Source organism: Aythya marila (assembly GCF_965140915.1).
Source record: "Aythya marila genome assembly, chromosome: 3".
Taxonomy (NCBI): Eukaryota; Metazoa; Chordata; class Aves; order Anseriformes; family Anatidae; genus Aythya; species Aythya marila.
Window position 1 is genome coordinate 43075834 of NC_139044.1, and position 25051 is coordinate 43100884.

Genomic DNA, 25051 nt, shown 5'->3' on the forward strand with positions numbered 1-25051 from the left:
AGGTATACTTGATGCCAGGACCCTCCCTTTGTAAAGGGAGAGATTTTGTGTTTGACGAAGGGAAAATAGCCAGTATGTTTTTCATGAAAATGATCAGGACATTTAGAAAAACTAAATTAAGTAAAGGTCAACATGCAAGTGACCCATCTAATGAGATGCTGAAAGTTTTCATGTCAACCCCTGCATTTATATGCAAAACACACATATGCCTCTGGAAAATGGACCTCTCACTTTTGAACAAGTCTCATGAGGAAATTGTTTTCTGCTTTGTTCAGAAATTGTTTTTTTTCAAAGTATGAATGTAAAAGAGAAAAAAAAAAGAAAAAAAGATCATTTGGAAATCCAGACAGCTCAGCACAGCATTTACAGACAACCTGTAGTTCTTTCATGCAAGAACATTCATTTCAGCACAGAACCTTCCAGTGATTCATCCCCATCCCACATGTGCTAAGGCAGCTACAGGATGGGGCTGTGAAATTGCTTTCAGCAGCTACAGCCTCTTCCTGAAGAGGAGGGAGAATAGCCATTAGGAAGCCCATTGCCCTAGAAGTGTTCAGTGCTGCTTCCCATGTGCAGAACGAAGCTCCTGCTGCTTCACCCACTTGGGAAAGGGTGACAAGGCCATGGCACAATGCTCCACCAGGCATGGAGCTGGGGCTCTTGCTGCAGCCCAGCTAGAAGAGCTCCAAAACCGGAATCTAGCCAAGGAGGCTGGTGCCAGGGGCTCTAGGGGATGGTATTCAGGCTCTTTTTCCATGCCTGCTTCCTTTGGGCTGTACCAGCCTCCCTGGGAGGGTAGTGCTCTCCATAGTAAAGTGTGCACATGCATTTCTAGCAGCTTCACAAGCTGCCCAGTCAGACATGGTTTCTCTGCTGTGCTCACCCCAAACAGGGAGGCAAAGGAAGTCTCATCACTTTAGAGACAGTAAGAATGAAATAAATCAACACTTCAGTCACTGGCACCTTTATTTGAGGACACCTCCCCTCCACCAGAGAGGACCATAATACATGTTCATTTACACAGCTGCTTTTAAATTTTGAAGTTCACCACTTTTTATTCTCTCTGTTCCACCCCAGCAGCCTAAAAAACCTTGGGACATGCAGTTATAAACCACGTGCTCCTTGCTGAGAAGGAGATCCTGTGTTAGGTTTAGGGGCACACAAAAATCTAATTATTTTCGTAGGACTACTAACTAGGAAGATGCAAGTAGAGATCATGTATCTGCAACTCTTGCTAGGGCCAACTCCTATAAACCCACAACTTCTCAGTTTCAAGAAACCAGAACATTTCTTCAGCAACAAAGTGCAAACAAAATGCAGTTGTACAAGAAGGTGGATTTCCCATTTGTTCTGCCTGTGCTGACTCCAGGGTGATGCACACCTGTTTACCAACCCCTGTGCCCCCAGGGAAGGCTTTCAGAGAGCAGCATTTGCAGAAAGCCAGAAGCACAACTCAGAGCTCAATACCACAGTGAAGTCAGAGTGGGACCTCAAAATATCAGACCCTCAGCAACACTGCACCACTCCTGCAGCCTCTCCCCAGCTACCTCGAGCAGCAGGCCTCACTGCTCAAACCAGGCCCCAGCCAGCCCCATGGCCAGCGCTGGGATGCACAGCAGCTGGGGAAAGTGGAGCAGAAGCAGGCCATGGAGGGAAGGTTTGCAGAGAATATCACGTACTCCTCCACAGCCTTTCAGAAGAGATGGTGCTTTACTCTGGAGCCAAAGTTTGCCTCCTCAAATGCAGCCTCGCTGTTTATTCTGCCCATCAGGCAGGGAAAAGACTTGGTCATGATGCAGGCAATGCTTCCTGCTAGCCATCCGTCTCACCAGATGCAAACTCAGCACTGGAAAAGGTTCCCAGCTGACATACCTGGAAGCCAATGCATTCCTGGCTCACTAGCTTGAGAGCAAGCTTGCCCTTCCTCCTCCCTCCCTTCCACTCAATGCACTTCAACGTTACAGAAATCACCTAAAAATATGATCACAAATATACCTGGAGGTTGTCTTTTCCAGGCTTCTTGGGGACTGCCAACATAGTCAACAGATGCTGAAAGACCTGTAGGACTTAATCACAGTAAGAACATACCTCAGCTTATAAAAGAACGAAGTAGCTTGTATCTCTCGCTTCAGACCTAGCAGCAACACAGATTTCATACAGCTGACTTTCAAAGAACTTCATGTGCTCACATCCAAAAAAGCCATAGGTGATGAATGCTGGGTCATATTTTGTAGCGGGATGGAAGACAAGACAAAGCCAATAAATTTTTCTGCTGTATAAAAAACAGGCTCAGACATTGGTTCCTTAAAATCTGCAGGTAATTATGCAGGATGCACCTGCAAGGTAAATTTAAATTAGTATCATGGGAACAACCACTGCAAAATATATCCTTCTGTTCATAAAGTGCCAAGCACTTTACACTGAGGATTCCTATAGAGGCTTCTGGGCATTATTAAAACAGAAATAATAACTTCCTGTTCTGTAACCACAGATTAGGACATTGATAGCTTGAGACCTCAGTAACTGAAGGTTCACACTTACTAGCTGCGTTCTTCCTGTTATATTCAGTTAGAATTTGCTGCCTTTTTTTTTGTTGTTGTTGTTGTTTGTTTTTTTTAATGTTCCCCCCCCTTTTTTTTTAAGCATTGCTTAAACATACGGAAGTGCACAGAAGTGTACAGTCTTCACACTGGGGTTCAAAACAGATGTTTGGATTAATATCCCAGACCTTAATCCTCTAGAATTTGGAAAAATCTTAGTCTGGAACAAAAGCCTGTGACAGGTTAGAGGCCACAGACAAAGTCAATGTCATGTGTAAGGTGATACTTTAACTACATAGGAGTAAGGAAGTTCCTGAATGTGTGTTTTTACTCTGTAAACCCTGGCCCCCCTACTCCATCCTGCACACTGTCACCTGGGAAAATTAATTTTCTTAAAGGAAAAAAAACCATAAGCTTCTGTTTCCATATGAGGCTAGTTTATGATACAACAAAAAGGAGTATGTTTACTCAGTGACAAATAACTGGAAAAGTTCCCATTAAACAAGGGCTTTGAATTGTGACTACCACCCAAGTGGTGCTTCCCTTCCAACCTGCCTGCCCACCAAGCCAGAGCAAATATTTTCCTGAGTCAAGGAACTGGGAGTCAGCCTCCCTGAATGCTTCCCTCTGCTACTGACAGGCTGTGCTATCTCAACTTAATCATATCATCCCTGCTTCTGGTTTACCATGCCTCAGGCTGGCACTGGGCTTTGTGTCCTGTTTTCTTTTGTTCCCTTCTGCAGATTCCCAGCCCTCCCTGCCTGCTTGCTGCTATCTGACCCTGACCTTCTCCAGACTCCAGTCCTCTGCTGCTTTCCTTTCCCATCCTCCTGCATTTTTGAGACTGACATACCTTTTCCCTGTTCTCTTGACATTTCACTTAAGTGATGAGATGAGTGAGGTTTATGTTAGTATGAATTCTTTAAGCATGCAACCACAGTTTCAGAGCACTGCTCCAGAGCACTGCCCCTTGTGAACTAAGAGTACTGACGTCTGCAGTCATACGATCACACGTTGCTTTTCTACTAATCCCTTTCTGGCAAGGAGTATCTAGTTATCAGGTAAGCAGCAATCAAATACCAGAACAACATATGATGGAGGTCTGCAGCTGGAGACTTCTCTCTTTCATTTTGAAGACAGTGCAACATTACATGGAAATGCTGAAAGCTGTATTCTGTCTCATCTCCTGCAGTCCCTTGGTACCTCAGCCACTCAACATAAAGAGGCATTCAAAATCTAAAGCATGGACTCAGGTTCTGATGGCTTAAAAACAAACCACCAAAAGGGTTAACTACATATTTCTGCAAGTGAGCAAAGGCAGAAATGTGTTCCTCTGCATAGCCCATCCACCTGCCCCACCAAATCAATGTGATTTCATGGCAGACGTGACAACTCACATAGAGCTGCTGTTGCAAATCCCTATATTCTCCTTGGCCAGTCCTTGTTGGCAAGGAAATGCCCAAGACCTGTGTGAGGACTCCTCCTCAGTGCCACATCAATATTTACCTAGCACCACATTTCCTATGAGGTATACTCAATTCTCTAGCTGCCCCACAGCTTCCACTTAAATAACAAACGGCTGAAGGTTATCCAAGGAAGCCTCCGCTCTCACACAGCAAAAGTCATCTCTTCATTGTGACTGACATCCATGCTTCTCTGCCTCTGTAGAGCTGCCTTTTCTATGAAGCCAAGATGTCCCTCCATGCCCTCACTGAGGCACTGCCTCAGTCAGCATTCATTTGTCACAAACCTCAGCATCAACTCAGGCCTCCTGGAGAGGTCAGCCTATGCTGCTGCTCCAGCCAGGACTGGAGAACTGCAGATTCGGTGCTGGGAACAAATATGCTCATCTGTTTCCAGACCTCCTTTCATTTTCTGATTTGCTTTTTAATCACTCTTTCAATATGGAATCCCACAGGAAAAGGGGTATCTGAAAACCTCAAGTTCTGATTGCTAAGTCTCTCCCTGCTCTCTTGACTCTGTGTGCAGGAATAGAAAGGCAAATAAAGAAAAAGAATATCTGTCTCCACAGGGAGCCTCCTCCTTCCTAAGCCTTCCAGACTTAACTGCTAGAGCTGTTTTTGTATTGTAGACAGATTTTCTCCTTTGCATTGTCCCTCCACTTCTTCAGCCGCTTGTTGCTATATTCACAAAGGTCTCTCATTTAAACAACGTTTCTCTCCGTTCATACTTTATTTATGTTGACCGCCTCATAAAGCAAAATTAAGAAAAGTAACAGACCTGCTGTGTCTCATTCAATCCCATCAGCTTCTTCCATCATCTCTGATGTGGCTCCTTTCCTTCTCACTAACTGCGAATTGCTCTGAATCAGGAGCATTTTCCCTTCCACATCAAGAATTGATTACATTCCTCCCTCAGGGCCAGGTTCTGCTGTGTCCTAAGTGCTATAACCCCCATCGATGTTTGAGAGGAGAGAAAAAAAACAGCCTGCAGATTATTAGGAAGGCTGGGCCTGGAGTTTTTATAACCTACTGTCATCAAAATCTTAAGCCCCTTAGGAAAGCTAGAGTGTTATTTATTTGGGGAGGAGGGAGAAAGAATAGAAAAGACAGAGGAAGGAGGTGAGCATGCTGCTTTGCATCACTGCTAAATACTAGGTCTGGTAGCACTCCTGGCTGACAAAGCCAAGCCACTTGACAGAAATTCTCTCTCTGTGTCTGGTCTGAGACAGCGTATAGCAGAGCTGGACACAGATGGCCACAGCCCTGCTTGCTGGGCATTGTCTGCCTGACCTGAGATGAATGTCACATCAAGATCCTCCCATTGGCCTTACAGCAGCAGTCTCCAGTACACAGTGCCACCACCCCAGGGAGTGCACAAGACGATCCATTCTGGTGTAGGAAGAACATTTTTTGTACTGTTAATAAATAATAATAATATTTTTCATCTTTATCTCATCCTTTTTAATTTCTGTTTCTGTGCATGTTTTATAGTATATGTGATCACATATATGTACAGTAGCACATATATACATTTATAGATAAATTTACATAGATACACAGTACCTGCTCAAAACAAACCTTCTATTGATAGGGGTGCATGATCCTGACTAAGGTCACCCTCACTTCAGCAGAGCTAAGTGTGTGCTTGAATCCTACCAGCTCCAGGAAGGCTGGATCTACCAGTGGGTTTTACACCAGTATAACCAGTATGCTTTCAAATGGAGTCCTTTCCCTTTGTCCTGGCTAGAAAACTGTTTTTCTTGTAAAAAGAGAGCAATGGTATCAACCAAGTACTTTTGCATTGGTATAACAGCTTCCGTGTTAGTACAGCAACATGCTAAAAGCAGACTATGTCATTAAAGCAGTATCACATAGATATACACGGAAAGCTTGGATTTACACATGTGCTTAAATGCTTCCCTGGATTCAAAGCATAATGCACTTTATTAACATCCCTTGACACTTCTTGACTTCTAATTTGCATCACTCACAAATCAGAAGGACGTTTAACAGCCTTGTGTTTTTCTTTAGTGGAAATAAATTTCCAAAGCACACACTCATTGTGCAGTCAGCCATTCAACTTATTAATCCTATAAGCAAGACTGCGCCTGCAATATGCATACTGTTAGGAAAGAGACTTTTTATGGTAGAAAGACATTTCCCTCCTCTAGTCATTGGTGCAGCCTCATCATCCTCCCTTCAGGGCCCTGAAACTGTCACTCAGTAGACTCTGATCACTCTCCTCAAACCTTGACAAGCAAATTACAACCCATGTATTCTTCAGGGAACACAGGTTTTTCCTTCTGATCACAGGTCTTAATGTTAGTTTTTACCACTTATACACAGGTCTGATACCAAAGCAATTACTGCTTTAAGCATTTAGAGTGCTGATTAAAAGCTAGTTAAATGCCATTTTTAAGGAGCAATCCAGTCATACAACTTGCTGTTGAATTTTACGCATGCAACGATGTCAGGCTTTTAAGCTCCTCATATAGTCAAAGCAAACAGGCTGTGCTTTTTGATAAACACCCAAAGGGATCTCTAGATGCCTTACAAAAGAAAAAAAAATCATTTAAATGGCCAACTCCCTAATATACTACAAGAGAGTAGGCAGAACAACTTCACGGTTGAGGTTGCTTCACTTAACCTGTGATTGCTCTTAAATCCACCTCCCATAGGCATACACACAACTGAGTTTTATCCATCACTAGGGAACAGGGCCAAGGAAGATGACAAGAAAAAGCCTATAGTTTTTTCATGCTGGGGATTAGGTAAAGGCAAGCAAAGTCTTCTTTGCAGACAAGGGGAGACTTGTGTCTGTGCACACTTAAAGCTTTTTACTCCGGAAGAAATATAAAAGCTGGATTGAGGGTACAGAAAGGCAGATGTTTCACATAATTTTTCTTTAGAGTGGAATACGTGACAATGCATAAGGCTGGCAATATGAGCATGTGACTGCTGTTTTACAGGAAGCTCCAGAGTTGCACCGAAAGCTTTTTACTTACTTATAAGAAGCAGGTAGAGCTGCTTCATAGAGCCAAACTGCTTTTCCATGGTGATTATTCATTTGGCCCGTGTTTATCTTTGTTGTGTTTCACTTTAATTATCTTGACAGTTTTGATCAATTCCTGCTGATCAGCTGAAAAGTGAAACGAGGCATGGTCTGGATGTGGGTTTGCTCTTCCACACAGAGCTATTTTACCAAGTGCTTTGGCAGTACCGCCAGCAGTGCAGTCTTCACTCTCACATTGCATGCTTCTGCTTGATTGTTTTTACCTTTTTTTCCAAATAACCCATGCAAGGGTGATATTCCTGAAGAAGTAGGTCTGCATTTCAAAGCAAAAATCAATCTTATGAAAAAGAATTCAGAGGTACAGTTAGGGAGTTAACTGACAACATCTCCTTTGGGGTCTTTCAGGCTCTAATGCAGCAGAGACCCTTTTAACCAGATACTTAATTCTAACCTATAGTGTTTAACTTCTTCTTGGGCTCTGGCCCAACACTACACTGAAGTGAATGTTTGTGAGATTAAGTATGTTTCTGGTAGCCCAGTGTTGCTCTAAGCAAATGTGTTAGTGCCAAAGAACAATAGTGTCAAGTGGCGGAGTCAGTAACAAAAAAAAAAAAAAAAAAAAGGAATAGCTATAAAAGAATGAGTAGTAAAAAGTATAGCAGAGCCCTTGAAGACACAGCAAAAGGTAAATTTACAGACACTGCTTAGGAATGACTTAGTTTTTTCTTGAGTTTAAGCTTGATTACTCTCTTTCCCTAAGTTAGGGACAATAGCTGACTACACCACTGGTCACAGAAAGCAAAACTTTCGTCACTCCTTACTTTAGCAAGCATTCATGGTCCATCAGTATGAGTATCTAGGATACAAAACAGTGAGTTCTGTTAGTCTCGAGTAAAGAGGAAAACAATAGACACTAAAACTTCTTATGGAAACATTATTAAACATGTTATCACTTATTTTTGACTACATCTTCCTGCCTCTAGGCTGGAGGTTGATGTAAGGCTGTCTAAGGTAACTGTAAGCAGGGGAAGAACTGGACATAAGAGACCCAATCCCCACCACCACCCACAGGACACGGGAGGAGATGGAAAAATATTCTTTAATTCTTCAATGCAAGGAATTTGGCCTATCACTTAGTGAATTAGCCTCTACACTTCTATAACTATCCAAACAGAAGGTTGATTAATCATGGTATAACCAAACCCACAGATAACCACCACTCCTATCAGATCCACAACAAATTTTGTTGAGCTGCACGACATTCCTTCCAGCTTTTTGATGCTCTGAGCTTGATGTTGTGGTGGGTGTGACAGTTGTTCACATATGACATCTCCCACACACTCCGATCTGGAACATCAGCTGGAGCGGGTGTGGGTGAGCAGCATGTTGGAGGGGCATCTGGCCATCACTTTGGTATGTTAGAAGTACCAACTGTCTTCTCTATGTGATGCTGAACACAAGAACAGGCATAGCCTGGTTTCACATGGCCTTGTCTCTTAACATCAACTAGCTTTTTCATAGCAGGAGATGTTGTTAGACCCTACGGGCTCTTCTCACTACAAGTTTTGTCTAATGAGGATTGAATTTGGGCAAACCATCTCTCAGCAGGAGCACTTCAGAGGGCTCTCGCCCCCATCACCTCTATTTTCATAGAAGGTAGGTAAGAACTCAGTATCTGGAAGACATTTACTATCTCCCACAGGAATGGCACATTGGACAGAGCAAAAAAATCACAAAAAGCTTGACTTACTAAGAAACAAAATTTCAACAGTGAACTCCTGCCCCAGACTACCTGCAATTTTAACACAAACAGTGGAGACCTGGTGTCCAGCAGAGCTCAGAAGAATAAAAAAGGAAGTTTATAATGGCTACGCATATGATGTTAAAACGTGAAGTATTAGTAGGATCTATATTAAGATGTAGGAGAAGTGGTCGTTTTTGTGATGGCAAAGGGTTCTAGGAAGCGAAACAATTTGAGAAACTAAATGCTGTAGCAGAGAAGAGCAGGTTAGGAAAAGGTTACAATACAGATTAAAAGGATTCACTAGAAATGGAAAGCTTCAAAGTAAAGTTTTGAACAGCTTTTGTTATACTTGTTTCTCGCTCCTTTTCTGATTAAAGTATTGTGCTAAAGCATTCTCCCTTTAGCTGCCCATTTCAGCTTGAAAAGAAAGAATACCATTTCTCATTTATCTTTGAAAGAAAGCTGACATTAGAACAATTGACAGCACACTGCTTAACATCAAGCCACTCCAGGTCAACACACAGACCCCTTCTCTCCCTTTTAAGTCAGCCTTTCAGCAAAAGGCCTACAGAAAAGGCATCGTTTGTATTTTAACATTTGACTCACTCGACTTCTATATCTGCCCATAAAATGCTATCAAATGGTTCTACTTCAGCATATAATACAAATAGCTGCTTTTAGAAAGAACCTAATGCTCATTTAGTTTCTTTGCATTGATTCAGGGAGTGACAGCCAACACTCAAAAGAACAGAAAAAGTTAAAAATTGATACCATCTCAAAAACAGTATTACCAGTATCAAGTCCATTTCATATTCCTTGAACAATTTCATATTTGGTGCCCAGTTTTACAGTACCAATTCAAAAATATCCACAGCTGAATATTTTAGACCCACCATCTGTCCCAGAAAGCAAGTCACTTTCAAATTTGTGCTTACAGAGCTCTAAGTGGCTTGTATTTACTCCAGTCTAGTGGAATTGTAGAATGAGGTACTTCTGGCTACAGTCCTATAGCTCCTAATCAGAAACAGCTGTGCCTTGCACAGAACAAGCCAAAAGGTTCTTTTGCAAAGTAAAATTAAGAGGAAAGTGATAAAGAAGGAAGCAAGGTCAATACAATTTTCAGGACACAGATTCGTGATAACCTAGGAGTGATTCAGTTGTTGAGGCAAAGATTTTGCCTTAGTTTTCAGGCCAACTAATGAGGCTCATAAGAGAATAAGTTTCCAAGTCTGAGGACAAGATGCTAGGAGCTGCAATACCTGTGGCAGGGACAAAGACGTAATTCATATGTTACAGTTTAGTACACATTTTTGTTTCTATTCCTCAACTACTCAGAGAACCATAACAAGAACCTAAGTGAATCCAAGTTCAAGGTAACAGCCTCAGCAGAAAAAAACAAGTACTTTCCAAGAAAAAGTAGAGACCTGGTGACTTTAAGCTTGTTACTCTGATCTCAATATTTCTCTGAAGACTGAATAGATTTTATAGGAAAGAATAAACACAGACAAATGCAGAGCAGGATGAATTATGCAGCTGCATTATAGACAAGTCACCCTATAATCATACTTGAGATAAATATCAGGAAAAAGAGAAGACCCAAGTGCCAACGGTATTCCTTGCAAGATGAAACAGTTTTGAGTTTTGCAAAGTTCACAAAAAAAAAAAAAAAAGGAAAGAACCAGCCTTCTGATCCCCAACCTGTAGACTGGAGAAATATGGGGCAGACATTGCACTGTCCTGGCCTGTCAAGACGGCTGTTACTGCAGATGACTGGACCAGGGATTTAGTCAGGCCTATTCCAGACCTGTGGCTGTCTTCCTCCACAGATCCATCCTCACACTGTACAGCAGTCTGTTGCAGCATCATACTGTTTGAGGGTTTCTATCATAACTGATTTAGTTCTCCATCAATTCAACTTAAGCCCCTTATTCCTTTTATTCAATTTCCATAGCAGATAAGGCAGATAATACCCTTTCCTACAATAGTCTTTACTTATCCTCATGGCCACTTAGCTTAAAAACAGGATTCTGAAATGTGGTCCAGTTGGTAGATTCTCTCCTTCTCAGTCTTTTCTCTTCATATTTGACTATTTGCTTCTCACCTGGGGTGGTGACCTGGACTACCTCTCCTAAATAGCACGCCAGACTCATCACAAATCTTGTACACTCTTCTGTTTAAATAGCTGAGGAGGATGTTTGCCTTTTCACAACAACATGATGCTGAGTCACATTCATCTTGTGCTCAGCTTCAGTCTTCTGTTCCTTTTCTACCTAAACACTACTATTTCTTCCCCTCCATTTTCCATTTCCACTGTTTATCGCTGTTGCCCTCACACTACGTGTTTCTTTCTTGCACTGTACCCTTTTACTCCCCAGGATTATTTCAGGTTGTCAGAAACCATGTGAATTCTGAGCCTGTCCTCTAGTGTACATGGAATCCCTCCCATCTTTTGTCTTATCTAAAAGTTTAATGTAAAAAGTTGGTAAGTCTGCCTCAATTAAGGAAGTCAGCTTCAAATTCTCAATAAAGAAGAAAAAAATATTCTTCCATCAGAACATTTAAGCTTTTGCCAGATCCTCATATAGCATGTTTTTGGAGATACTCAGCCAGACCTTATCAAATTCAAATGGAGAGAGAAACAGACAGCTGCAGTAACAACAATTTTAGAGAGAATAAAATCTAGTCCACAACAGATATCTATTTGGTCAGCAGTTTCTGCATCTGCTCCTTAACCCCCCCCCCCAAGAAAATTCAGTCCCTGCAAGAAACTGTTTGTTGTAATAAATAGCTGTAATATGTTGTAATAAACTCAGAGCAGAGATGGCTCCTGCCTCAAGAAGTTACCCTTGATTCAGTGTATGAAGCAAGGAGGCAAGTCTGATGAAGAACACAATGACAGCTGCGGGTCTCCTCAAGGCTCAGTTAGATAGCTCCTAAGCACACACAAGCACTCCTGGCACCAAAACCACCACGAGCTGATACCTTCTTTCACAGCTGTGATGCCCAAGAAATGGGGAAAAGCCTTTGGCTTAAGAAAATCTTCTCATTCAGTGATCCATTAAGTTATACAGTACTTTGAAAGACTAAATAGGAATTTATATCCACACATATGCTAATATCCATCACGCAACATACCCAGCAAGACATATGTAAGAGCATCTCAGACATGTCAAGACCAGCTCAGGACCCTCTTGACCCAAACTGAAGGCAGTTTTTGCCAGGCCACTGCAGCAAGGGAAGTTGTAAGATCTACCAGCCTGCCTTCTGGGGAAGGCTGACAACCTCTTGCCTTGCAATACCACTCCAGTAAAACTGTTCTGCCAGTACCAGGGCAGAATAATTAACCCTAGATGCCCACACCAAATGCCATAAGCCATATGCATAAAAGCAAACGTGAGTTTGAGGAATTTTTCAGGGAATGAACTGACAAAATTACCACTGTCCAAGCTCTATATGAGCAGGGTACATCCTGCAAGCAGACAGCACTATCACAGCAGTGGGAATAGCTACACACCCAGTTACATACCCTAGACTGCACACCTGCAAGTGCTACCCACCAGGAAGTTAGCCGACACCTATCTTTCAAAAAACAGAGATAACTATATGCACTGGATACTCAGACTTTCCACAGCAGTGAATTTCATAAGTAACTTAGAGAAAGATACTCTTATTTCTTACTCCAATTTAATCTATTTCACGCACACCCACCTCTCTGCCATATGTAATCACACATGAGTCATGGTTATAGCAGCATCTGCTTTTAGTCTTCTGTGGTTTTTCCCCCCCACTAGAAATAATGTTTGTACCCACTGTTGGGCTCACTGTCTTTTAGCTCAGTCCAGTAATGTTCCCATCCAAGACAACTACTTTCCCCTACCTGTACATACATATGATACTCTTTGCTTCAGTGTCTTCTATCTGGCCTTCTCTAACATGATTTTTGCATCTTCACAGTGCAACAAATCAACCACACTTCAGTTTGCCCAGTTCTCAGTCACACAGCTACAGCTTTGTGTTGCTGGCTGAACAGAAGCTGCTTGTGTTTGTTCTTTATTCTTCTTATAGTTTGTCAGTACAAGTCATGTCCAAGATAGCAAAACCAAAAGCAGGTTTTCTATCAGGAGTCAATAATACCAGTCATCTTCACAGAAAACCAGGGGAGATAATCTGGAAGTACATATACAGGGCCCACACAAACGAAGGAACCTTCCAAACACATTTCCCTGCAGTCCCTCATCCTCAGAGCTCTGGCTTCATTTTTAAAAGGACCCACTCAGTTATGGGTCCATTCATTTTCAGGTAGAGCCAGTGACTGATTAAGACCCTGGTCTTTAAGAGCTTGGATCACCTCTGGAAAGGATGCCTTGCCACAGGAAAGCAAGATGTCAAATGTTGGTATTCTCACACATTTGTCCTAGTCATATATTACTTTGGAGTCCATCTGTTCTATTTTCCAATAGCATGCAGAATTTTTGGCAGTAAAAAAGGAAAGGTGAAGTATTTTAGGGTTACATTCCTCTGATGTCTAGATAAGATGGATAGCTGTATCCAGCATTACCTTCCCTTTGGGAACCACCTTGTATTTCCAAACCACTCAATCCATCTGCTCCAAAATTTTGGAAGACAAGCATGGGACAAAAACTAATTAAAACATCAACATGAACAAGCACACCTAAGATAAATTTCCAGCTCCTTCTAATAGCATCCAGGACAGCTTCTTGTGACCCAGCATCCTATACCAAATTAGCAAGTCGACTCAGCTATTAGCATTCTCAGACTCAGGAGGGAAAGGTTAATTTGCTCTCCAGGTTGACTTGGAGGTATGCAGACAAGGAAAATGTTTGCTTCACTGTTACTGGGGTGTTGACAAATGAATGCAAGTTATTTGTAGGAACTTATCTACTTCTTTGAAATGACCCCATAAATAGCTGCAAAGGGAAAAGACTCATTTGATGCACTACCAGATCTACAGAGAAATCATAGTTACTCCATGAAGTCTAGGCAGTGTCTATGGAGAAGACCTTGATCTGCACAGCTTTGAGACATGAAGGTCAATAGTACTTATCAAAATTAGTTCTCTGTATAAAAGCAGAGAATAGTTTTTTTCTGTGAAGTTTATCAGCAGTTTGTTATTCACAAAATACATGTTCAAAAGCAGAGCTATGGGCAAAAGGAAAGGAATGCAGCTAAGTTGCTCTAAATTTTAGAATTAACAAGGCTGTCAAGCACTTGTATTGCTTCAGTGATGATGGAAGCAGGAAAGTGTGCTCTAAAACTATGTGAAAAGCATATTTACGTTTCCTAAGAGGTATGAAATATTAAGCCTTTGCATAATTCACATATTTAGCAAAACATCAGACCTTTAAGTCATCCTATAAACGATGTACACTACCACTTTGCATATCTTTGTGATGTATTCATTACAATATGTAACAGCATCACAAAACATCTAGGAAGATATAAATAATTTCTACTTAGAATGCAAGAACAGCTTATACAGATACGCCATTTTCCCAGTATTTTCCATCGCTTAGCAAGTCAAAAGTGGCTAATTCTGGTGACAGAAGTAATCAAGAACAAGTCACAGCAGAGACTTTATTTACTTAGAGAGAATTTGACCTAGATATTTCTGAAACAGAATCTTCCATAAGCAATTAAGTAGCTCTCATAGGTTTACTTATATGCCTGGACTCATTAAGTATTAACCTCAATCTAATAAGACTAAAGCCTTCAGATTCGGTTCAAGGCTTGAACCAAGAACTTTTCCCATCTGCTGGAAAGCTGGCTTCTCATCTGCCTTTCCAAACAAGTTCTCTCTTCTTCATAATAACAATGAAGAAAATCCAATCATGTCTGAATTCTTATCAATGACATATAAAGAAACACTTGCGAATGAACAAAAGAAAAAACTTTTACTGGGAGGGTGGTCACACACTTGAACAAGTTGCCCAGAGAGGTTGGAGGCTCCTGTCTTTGGGAACATTCAGAACCCATTTGCATATAGCCCTGCACAACCCGCTCTAGCTGACCATGGTTTGCACAGTAGGTGTCAGACTAGATGGTCTCCAGAGCTCCCTTCCAACCTCAACTGCTCTGTGATTCTCTGGGCTCTTCACTTACTAAATTGGCTTGGACAATTCTCCCATTTACCTCTTACTACTAGTTAACCCAAAAATCATGCAAACTTTTCATGCAAGTTTTGGAACATTTAAGTTCCAATTTTCATATCACAGACTCAAAAAAGCAAACTGCCTCTCCACTATATGCTTTGGAAGTATTTCTACTACTGTACATGACACTTGAAGTAGCGATCTGGCCTAATGCAATGTAATACCCTGTTAATTAGGCAGAGCTGCTGAAATATACATATTTAAATTTGAAGAGACGTCTGTGAAACAGATCACTCAGCTAGACTGCTGGAAAAAAAAAAACACTACCGCTCACAAACCAAATACTAGAGAGTGTTTTATGCAGAAGCCGTTGCAGACAAAGCTATATCTGGTTAGCTCCCAGAAGGTGTGGCTGGCTCCCTGCTTCAATGTAAAGCTGTGCCTTCCTTCCCTGACAGCAGCTGAAACATGCTACCATCCTGCATGCGGGCTCATTTCATCTGCCAGGTAATGCACCCTTGCTTGTGCAGAAGATTATCTTTCATGTACCAGTCATGATGGAATAAATGATGGTTTCCCATAACCTGGTCTTTTTGGCAAAAGAGTACTCTCATAAAAAGTATATTAAAAATTACTTTAAATATTAATTTAAACCTCTTCAAGGAAAGCCTGATTGCTAGACATGCTCTATGCAACTTTTCCTTGAGCGCATGCTGTTCTCCTGAAGCATGCTCTCCAAATACGGTAACTTGCAGCACATTTTGTGTTTGACAGAAATACCCTGAAGTCCATAAAAAGGTGGTTATGCTCTCCAAATGCAACCTGTTGAGCAGAAGCTCTCACACTTTCAGCAAGGAACATTCTTAACATTTCGTTCTTGGGTCTAGGCCTAAGAACAGACCTGTGAGAACACAGAAATGAAGAAAAACAGTGGCACTAATTGTGTGTAACTTTGGGAACTTCAATTTTTTTTTTTTTTTTTTTGTGCTCAGGCTTCCCTGCTATTGCTGCCACCCTAAAACATGATCCCTAAAAGCAGGAGGGCTTTCACATCTGGGATCCAATTTTCTGGTCACTGAACCACATCAATATAAGCAGCATTGGGCTCTAGGAAGAGAATAGCAGCTACCCCAAATTAGGAACACCAAGCTGCTGCAGTGCCAGGATATTTGCACCGCCTAAGACCCTCCCCAAAGAAAGACCAAGGCCAATAGTTCCTTGCTTTATACAACATTTCCTGAGCAGATTACTGAGCTAACAGAGGAAAGCACTACCCAGAGCCACCCAACTGTTTCAGGAAATAGCACAACAATTAAAAGAAGTTTGAGGCAGGAGCAACCAGAAATCAAGACTTCGTATTGAGTTACTAGCACTTGCTAGACTGTCTTTAATAATAGCTGCTTTCTCTACTTTTCAATTCCACGTTCCCCATCCTAGCAGCAATTTGTTCCCTTATTCTTTCTGCACTTCCACCATTAGCTCTTTCTTGCCCTCAGAGGAAGAGAAGCCAGAGAAGCTCCTAGCTATGCCTCCTTGCAGACTTGAAGTCCTGTCTGGCCAGAGGTCAGGCCTCCTCTCCCAGAAGATTCTCTTTGTAGGTCCATTTCCCAACAGACCCCTTCTACCTTCCCGTCACAGTGAGGCTTGGAGAGGATGGGAAGTTCTCCCTTTAAGAGCACGAGAAGGGAGATGCCAAAATCGGCCTGGATCCAACATTTGATCATGGATGTCATCACCCTTTCAAACACACATATTGACCCACCCGCAGACCTGCTGGAGCCAGGCACTCTTTCCTTTCTCAAGGGAAAGAAAGCATTTAAACACCTGCCTCCAAGATCTCCTATCCACCACAAATCCCAGTACTTCAGAACTCACTTTACTGCTTTGATATCTGTGACAGGCACTCAAGCTGCCTTGTTTCCTCAACCTATTTTAATCAGAACTGCATAGTGCCACTAGTTACCAGTTTGAAAGCCGGGGCATCAAAATACATCTTGTTTTCTTCTCAGCAACTAAAGAAAATGATTTTGCAGAACAGCTTAACTGGAAATAACACCAACAACCAGCAAACCATCTGTTTTAACCTCAGTGTTAGAGTTAATAGCTATTTTGGACTTGCACAAAGGAAGTCAGATAAAGCTATTCGTGTTTTTGTTATTTCTTTCCCAGGGACTCTAAGCACCCATTATTTTCATTAAAGGTAACAGAAACAACAGTAACTGCAGATGCCTGAAAAGAGGCAGAAAACAAAACTCAGGGACACAAACAACATTAATTCAGTGTTGTGCAGTGATACCAGTCACTTCTGTCCTGACACCTGAAGTTGATCCAGACCCTTCCCTGCCTGGCAGCACCTGCCCCATGGGCAAGGCAGGCTTCACCATGAACACACAGTGGCTGACTACAGATTGAGGCTGTCCTGTACCACCTCACACTGCCAGCAGCCGCAGCTGGGCCTATACTGTGTTTCTGAGATGAAGCGTCAGTTAGCCTGATAATGCTAGGGACTATTTCTAGGTATGAATAAGACATCGGGCTGGGAAGGGAGAGACACTACTAAGTAATTTGTTTCTTAAAACAGAAAAAAGGGAAGCAATAGGATTTTCTACTTCTATCTAAAAAGACCACAAGAGTATTGTAAGTGGCTCTTCTTCATTTTCTTGATAGCTTTAGCTCATTCTTATTAATTATCTTAAACCTTTTTCTCTTCCACATCCTCCCTTTCTTAAAGGGGCTGTCTTCCAAACCAAACAGCTTGACACTAGTTTGAGCCTAGTCAGCTTGACACTAGTTGGAGCCTAGTCTGAGTCAAAAATTTATTTCCAGCACTGACGTAGCTGAAGCATCAAAAGATCTCAGTCTACAAAGACTCTTCCAGCATCAGATGATGTCAGGTGCTTGCCACTAGGATACTTCTGTTGAGATTTCAACTAGAAGATCACATTCTGAAGTTTTAGTTTTTATTCTGATTTCAATTCTCAGTCTCATGAAAAACTCTTCCTTTCAAGCTCAGAACCTGGAAATGGAGGATTCTTTCATCCAACAATTTTTAACTGAGAGAATGGTTTTGTTAGTGCTGCGTGCCTGCTCCTGCATTTCTTACTTGTATGTTTCACTACATATGACCAGCAGGGACTCAAAGATGTGTTGTCACTGCAAGAGACAGCTGTCTTCACCTTGACTAGAACCTCTTCTTCAGTGGGTACAGACCCAGTCCCTTAGGTCAGAACAGTGTCTGATGAAGTGACAATGGTGCCAGTACAAGTAGATCCACGCTAAGGATATGATACATGCATGGCCTAAAAACATTTAATCTACAGACTAGAACTACAAGAGTTTAGTTGTACAATGCAGTAGTTTCTGTAGTCTGGAATTTGATCAGACAAAAAAAAAATAAAAAAAATCACAGAGGGTACACGCTTCACACACATCAAAGCACTACACTATCTGAACTCCTGCCAAACCAAATCACCATGCTATGAACAGCATGTAGCATCTATCATCATCATTATGATCAACGGAATGAAAGGGCAGAAGCAACCTCTACTCTGTCTATTACTGGGAGGAAATATTCACAGCAATACCCATATGCCCTTCTCAAGAGACTTCTGCATCTATTTCTGACAACCATAGATCAGACTCTTTCATTTCAAAGGAAATTTGAATTCCAGAGTTAAGAGGTCAACTTAATTTTCTTTCCCAAACCAACAGTAAAGCACCAACACCAGTTCTATGTTACAGCGTATATTACCATAAAGTAATGACATTAAGAAATAAGCCAGCAGAGGCAGAGAAATTGAGTGATAACTGATGCTGAAATAGCACCACACCATGAAGCCTATGGTCCAGTTATCTTACATACGCTTACGAATGAGAGTCAAAACAGAGTTCTTTGAAGAGGCACATCAGCTTGGCATTTAAGTATTTTATGGTGTCTATAGACTTCTGGAGTTAGAGGGAAATGGCAACTTCTACTTGCCCATCTGTCAGTAGCATTACAGAACTCTCTGGGTTTCAGTGCTAGCTCCAACTTACTCCCCTCCATCCCATTCCTCCAATGGGTTTCTACCAGTCCCATCACACCAATTTCAGCACACTACACCAAGTGTAGCAGCACTCACCTGCATTTACCTTCTAATGAAGGAATTAAACTCTAGGAAAACAGTGAAGACGGCAACCTGAAGACTGGCAAGCCATCCATCACCTCGGTGGAGGATGGCAGCCGTCCTCGCACCCAGTTTTGTGCCGCAAACATTTTTTGACACCTGAGCTCCTCACAACTAGCGAGGTGTTTCGGCAAAGCCTTTCTGCCATGCCACCCACCCGGCTGCTCAGCCCTGCGGACAGGCACCTTGCAATGTCTCCCTGCGGACACCAGCGGGGCAACTCAGCCCTAGGGCTCTCAGCATCCCGGCGGGGTCACCCTCTCACCACTTGCTTTGGCAGGAGAGGTTCAGGCGAGGGGTGGAGGCCGGGACCCGACGAGCCGAGGGATGCCCCGAGCATCCCGCGGGGTTGGCGCTGCTTGTGACTAAGCACGCCCGCGGCCCTCAGCGGCCCCAGCAGCCGGGCTGCCCGGGGGCAGCCCCAGGAGACGGGACCCGACCCCTGCCACCCCGGGGGACCCCCATGAGGGTCCCCAACCCCCTCCCCGGGTCCTTCTCGCCGCCGCCCAGCCCCAGGCCCCCCTCTCCCACCGCCTACCGCTGCCGTCCTTGAAGCGGGGGGGCGGCACGTCTCGCAGCGACCGCGTCCAGCCCCCCTTCTGGGCGCCTTCCTCCTCCTCCTCCTCTTCCTCCTCCTCCATGGGGCCGGGGCCGCCCGGCATCGTCCCCCCCCCGCCTCCAGCCTGCCGCTGCCGCCGCCGCTCCGCCGGCCTGGGTGCTCGGCGCCGGGCCGCCCTGCCCCGCGGGGACTGCCCCCCGCCTTCCTCCTCCTCCTCCTCTTCCTCGCCGCCGTCCTCATCGTCCTGGGAGGAGGCGGCGGAGCGGGAGTCGGCCGAGGTGCTGTAGAAGGGGTTGCCGCTGCTGTCCTGGCCCGACTCCCCGAAGACGTCGTCGGAGATCTGCAGGCTCTCGTAGCGGGAGCGGGCGGCCTCCAGCAGCGACAGCGCCTTCCTGCGCGCCGCCCCGCCGCCGCCGCCGCCCTCCGCCATCATCTCGGCCGCTGCCAGCAGCCGCCCGCGCTCCCCTCGGCCCGGCTCGGCCGGGTCCTGCGGCCGCAGGCAGCAGCCCAGCAGCTGCAGGGGCTCGGGCACGGCGGAGGGCAAGCAGCGAGCGGGGGCAGCCCCGCCACTGCTGCCACTGCCACCACCGCCGCCGCCGCCACCGAGCCCTGCCTCCCGCTCCCGCCCGCACCACCCGCCCCTGTGCGTGTGCAGGGACATGGGGGGAAGGAGCCAGCTCAACATCTCCAAGTACCACATCCAGCCAATTACCGCGGCACTCCGCGCACGGGAGGTGGGGTTATATGGGCCAGCGCCGGCCGCCCACGGGCCGCCCCGCCGCCCGCCGCCGCTCCGCCCATTTAAAACCACAGCGCCGGGCTCGGGGCTGCCGCCGCCGCTGCGCCGCGCCGCCAGAAGGGGGGGATCCCCATCATCCCCATCATCCCCATCCCCCCCATCATCCCCATCCCCCCCATCATCCCCGTCCCCATCCCCATCCCCATCCTCATCCTCCCCATCCCCATATCCCCATTCACCATCCCCATCCCCATATCCCCATCCATCATCCCCATCCATCATCCCCATATCCTCATCCACCATCCCCATCCCCATATCCTCATCCATCATCCCCATATCCCCATCCACCATCCCCATATCCCCATCCCCACATCCCCATAATCCCATCCCTTCATCCCCATCCCTTCATCCCCATCCACTATCCCCATCCCCATCCGTCATCCCCATATCTCCATCCACCATCCACCATCCCCATATCCCCACCCCTTCATCCCCATCCCCACATCCCCATCCCTCACTCCCATATCCCCATCCCCGTCCCCGCCCCGTCCCGCCCCGTCCCGGAGCTGTCCGCTCGCCCGCGGTGCTGAAGGCGGCCCCAGCACCCGTGGCTGACCCTAAAAGCACGGTGGTGGCGAGGCATCAGCGAGGGAAGGGCTGTGCCGGTTAAACACGGCTCCCGAGGGCAACCTAAGGGTTTGTTAAAGCAGCCGAAGTGTCTGGTTATGCACAAGTCAGAACGGTGTGTCTGATGTTAGGGTAATGTTTGAAATCCCCAATCAAGGTTTATTATCATTACTATTGGCTTCCCGCTGTGCTGGTTACTGTACAAACGCTCATTAAGAAGACAGTCCCTGCCTTCCCTCTCACCGACAGCCCACCCTTTCGCAGCACTGCTCTCAAAATAAACATCCATTGGATTCTGTGGAATGGTTGCGTTCAACTGGGGTGGAGGACACACACATATAATTTGCATTTTTTGATGCAATTCTTTGGTGTAGGTTATTCAGAAAATCTGTCAGCGTTACAGATTTGGCAAATTTTATAACACTGAATCTTTCTGTCTTTTAAAAATGAAGATTATGTCCTTCCAATGATTCTCAAGGACTCTAGCACAACCTAGGAGATGATAAAAGTTGGGATGTATAAGTATTTAAAAATTCAATCTTATGTTCTATTCAGATGTTTTTAAATTGCCATGACATCATTAAAACTTTAGGGTTCTGTATAGCGCGTACAGCCAAGTCCAGAGAAAAGAATCCATCTTTTGAGCACCTTTAAGCAAATAGAAAAGCCCAGTGCAATCTGAGGTGTGAGATTTAAGCCATATTTCTACTTCTGAAAAATCTCAAAAATGTCTTATTGATTATATTAAAAAATTATTAAGTTTATATACAAATGGATTTTATGGATTTTTTTTTTTTTTTTTTTTTTTTTTTTTTTTTTTAACTGCAGGATCTGCCAACTTAGCCTGTAATGTGGGTTCTTCTCATCTCTGGTCAACAGAAATCATAGCTCTGTAGGCCAACCTGCCCTTTTAATCACATCTATGCTACCCTGTTGTCTTCAGAATACCTATAGCAAATTATCATTTGAAGACAATGAGGTTGCAAATCTGCCACTGGAGGCATAACTGGACTGGCAGAATTGTTCTTGCTGGTATCGACAAGTGACCAGTTTGAGCCTCATGAGTCCATTTGGACTGGCAAGTAGAAAACAACAGATTACTTTTTCCAAATGTTGTCTGTTTCGTATGCAGTACCCATGAAACAAACAAAATGCAACAAAAAAAGTGGTGCACTCTGATGACCTTTTCACACAATGATTTTTAAGGAAAAAAATATAATTAAAGGTCTTGACAGGTGTTTGTTGGTTTTTTTTTTTGTTTGTTTGTTTGTTTGTTTTTGTTTGTTTGTTTGTTTGTTTTTTGGTACTAGAGACATGGATGGACCTCTCCATCCAGGTGAACTCATCTCTGCATGCAGGTTTTATGAGTGTGCCCTTGGACATTGAAATGTCTATAGTGTTTCTATTTTTTCAGTAAAACACAGCAGCAAGAAGGACTGCTCTGAAGACCAGGACAGAAAAAGAAGGCTTGCCAGGATGGGCTCCCAGTGGAAGAATTAATGAGAACAGTCCAGAGACCAAAGAAACCCACACAGATTTTCACAACTGCTGGTTGCAGCAAAGACAATTTCCCCCACTTCCAGCACACTTCACTCCAAGTTCTCATTACAGCTGGTTGAGGCACACTGCCATGACTTTCACTCCTACTGGCATGCCAGATGCCACAATTTCAGCTTTCATTTTTTGAAGAGAATGCTGGAAACAATAACTCTGGGACCAGACAGCTACACCAATAGGGAGCAGCAGGACTGACCCTTGCAGTTACCAATCCAACACAACTTTTTAAAGACGGAGTCTTCTGCCATATATGTGCACCTTTTATTGGTGAAAGTTTCCCCTCTTTCAGCCTCATCTATAGCTGTTCTGCCTGTCTCACAAGCAGAGAGACTGCTTTGAGTTTTTCATGAATGCACAGAAGGGTAAGATCACTTTTTTGAGAGAGGACCATAGAGGGTCACACAAGGGCTCTACGCATAGGATTTTAGCTTGCATTATTTGCTGTAACACATAGCTGTTTGAGTAGTTGTCCTGGTTTCAGTTAGAACAGAATTAATTTTCTTCCTAGTAGCTGGTGGAATGCTGTGTTTTGGCTTAGGATGAGAAGAGTGCTGATAACACCCCGATGGTTTAACTGTTGCAGAGCAGTGCTTATACCAAGCCAAGGACATCTCAGCCTTTTGCTCTCTCCTGCCAACAGGCAGGCTGGGGGTGCAGTAAGAGCTGGGTCTGTCCCCTGTTCTAACTGAAACCAGGACAGTAGTCTTCTCAGAGCAGCTGTATAAACTGCTGGCTGGATTGCCATAACCCAAAATAAGGGTTCTAGATTGTGAAAGTTGCTGCATATCAAATGCTAATAGTCTTTTGATGAAAAATAATTATAGAGAGGCAAAGAGAGGAAAGGTGATTCTAATAACGTTCTCATCAGGTTGCAGGGTTTTGTGAACAGTCAAGAAAACAGTCACCAGCTTGTTGGTTGAAAGAACAAATTATATAAACCTAATGGGACATTATACATATAGACGTGTTTTCTCCTTAATCACTTGCACTTGTGTTTAGCTGCTAGAAAACATTACTACAGTAAACTGACTTTTGTATCCATGACAACCTGTGGATCCACTTTTAATTTGTCTGCAGAGAAAATGCTGGGATTTTTTTTCCTTGAAGTTTTCTATTTTTATTGCAATAGCAATGGTGCCTTCTATGTGCTCCTTCTGATCATGCCAGCTTTCAAGGGTAAGACCATGATAGGCCTGAGCCTCTCTCATCTTGTGCAGTAGGTCGTCAAAGTGCCTGACACTTCATTTGCAGATCCAGTGGCCAGCTGTCAGTGGCTGATTCCTTAAATCATCTTTCAAACAAATTATAAAATATGTTGAAGAAGTGGCATGGTGGGTCACATCATGCATAGCAGAGCAGAGTCAGCACAAGCAGTCAGATGGTTCTCTGTCCTCAGTTTGCACAGTTTCAAGTTTTTTACTGCTTCTACTACAGCTGAAGGTAGAATAACCCCATTGCCCTGACCAGTGTGTTCCACACTGGGAGCAGGATTGAGCCCTTATTTCCTTAGGTTGCAAAGGAAGAGCACTTCAATCTAACATTTGGCTGCTGTAGTGATACTGTAGGTCTCATCAATTGACTATGGGCTGTCTGAAGAGCTCTTGCTGAGAAATTGAACCACTGAAAGATGGCAAATCACAGGTTTCTAACTCCTTTCCACAAACTACTTTCGTTTACAGTGTTGAAGACAGCTAGAAATATATCAGGGTTTTTCTTGTACTATTATTCCATGTGTATCAAGAGGTGGTTATCTTTCACTGAAAATATACATACTACAAAAAAAGGATTGTGAGCTAGTCTGAACAGGCCTGTTAATCCTAAGGTGGTGAGTTTTAAAATAGAATAAGAAAAGTGATGCCTTGAGCCAGTAGTAGAAAATCCCATATTTCTGATTTTTCAGTACCTTGCTCTTTGTAGTTAGACATCAAGCTCTTGGAGGAAGGGTCTTGTACTGTGTTTGCACTACTTCATGCTGTTAAAGCTTGGCTCAGATCCAAGAAAACATTGACATTTCTATCTCCTATCTAAGCTTTCTTACTTCCTATTGATTTCATAGAGTTAGTAGACCTAAGCCCCAGTGTGTACCTGGATCCTTTCACAGCAAAAATTCACCAAGTTGGAATAATATTTAATCAGTTCACCAATTTATTATTTTCTAACCTCTTTACTGCAAGCACAGCCCAGAATATGAATTTCAAGCTGTCTTCCATCTCAATGCCCTCCTTAAAGTAATCTGTACAGTTGATACTTTACACAAGGGTAGATTTCTTCATCAAGTATCAGGTGAAATAGACTCCATTTCCCTCTTCTAATATTGTTTTGCATCAGGTGAACAGGAAAACTCAAGAAAAAGGCTTCATCAGAACTGGAAACTGTGATGACTTGGAAAAACAGAAGATAAAAACTTTGAGTTCAAAAGTAGTGGTTTTACCCAGCCAGTTCTCTGACAACAAACACATTACAGCTGTAAATATGGAGCTGGCACACTGTTTCCTCCCAGACCCCAGAGAAAAGGCAGTAAGGGGCTGTCTTG

At 43.7% G+C, this 25051-nt stretch overlaps 1 protein-coding gene across 1 annotated transcript in view; it reads right to left on the reverse strand.

The window, feature by feature from the left end:
- PGBD5 (piggyBac transposable element derived 5) overlaps positions 1-20288 on the reverse strand; it is a 63113-nt gene extending 42825 nt beyond the window's left edge. Inside the window, exon 1 of the mRNA XM_082757212.1 lies at positions 19575-20288. Within this exon, the coding sequence (XP_082613338.1) occupies positions 19575-20280 (706 nt within the window). The 5' untranslated portion in view covers positions 20281-20288. The remainder of the gene's footprint in view (positions 1-19574) is intronic.
- Positions 20289-25051: the final 4763 nt, after the last annotated feature.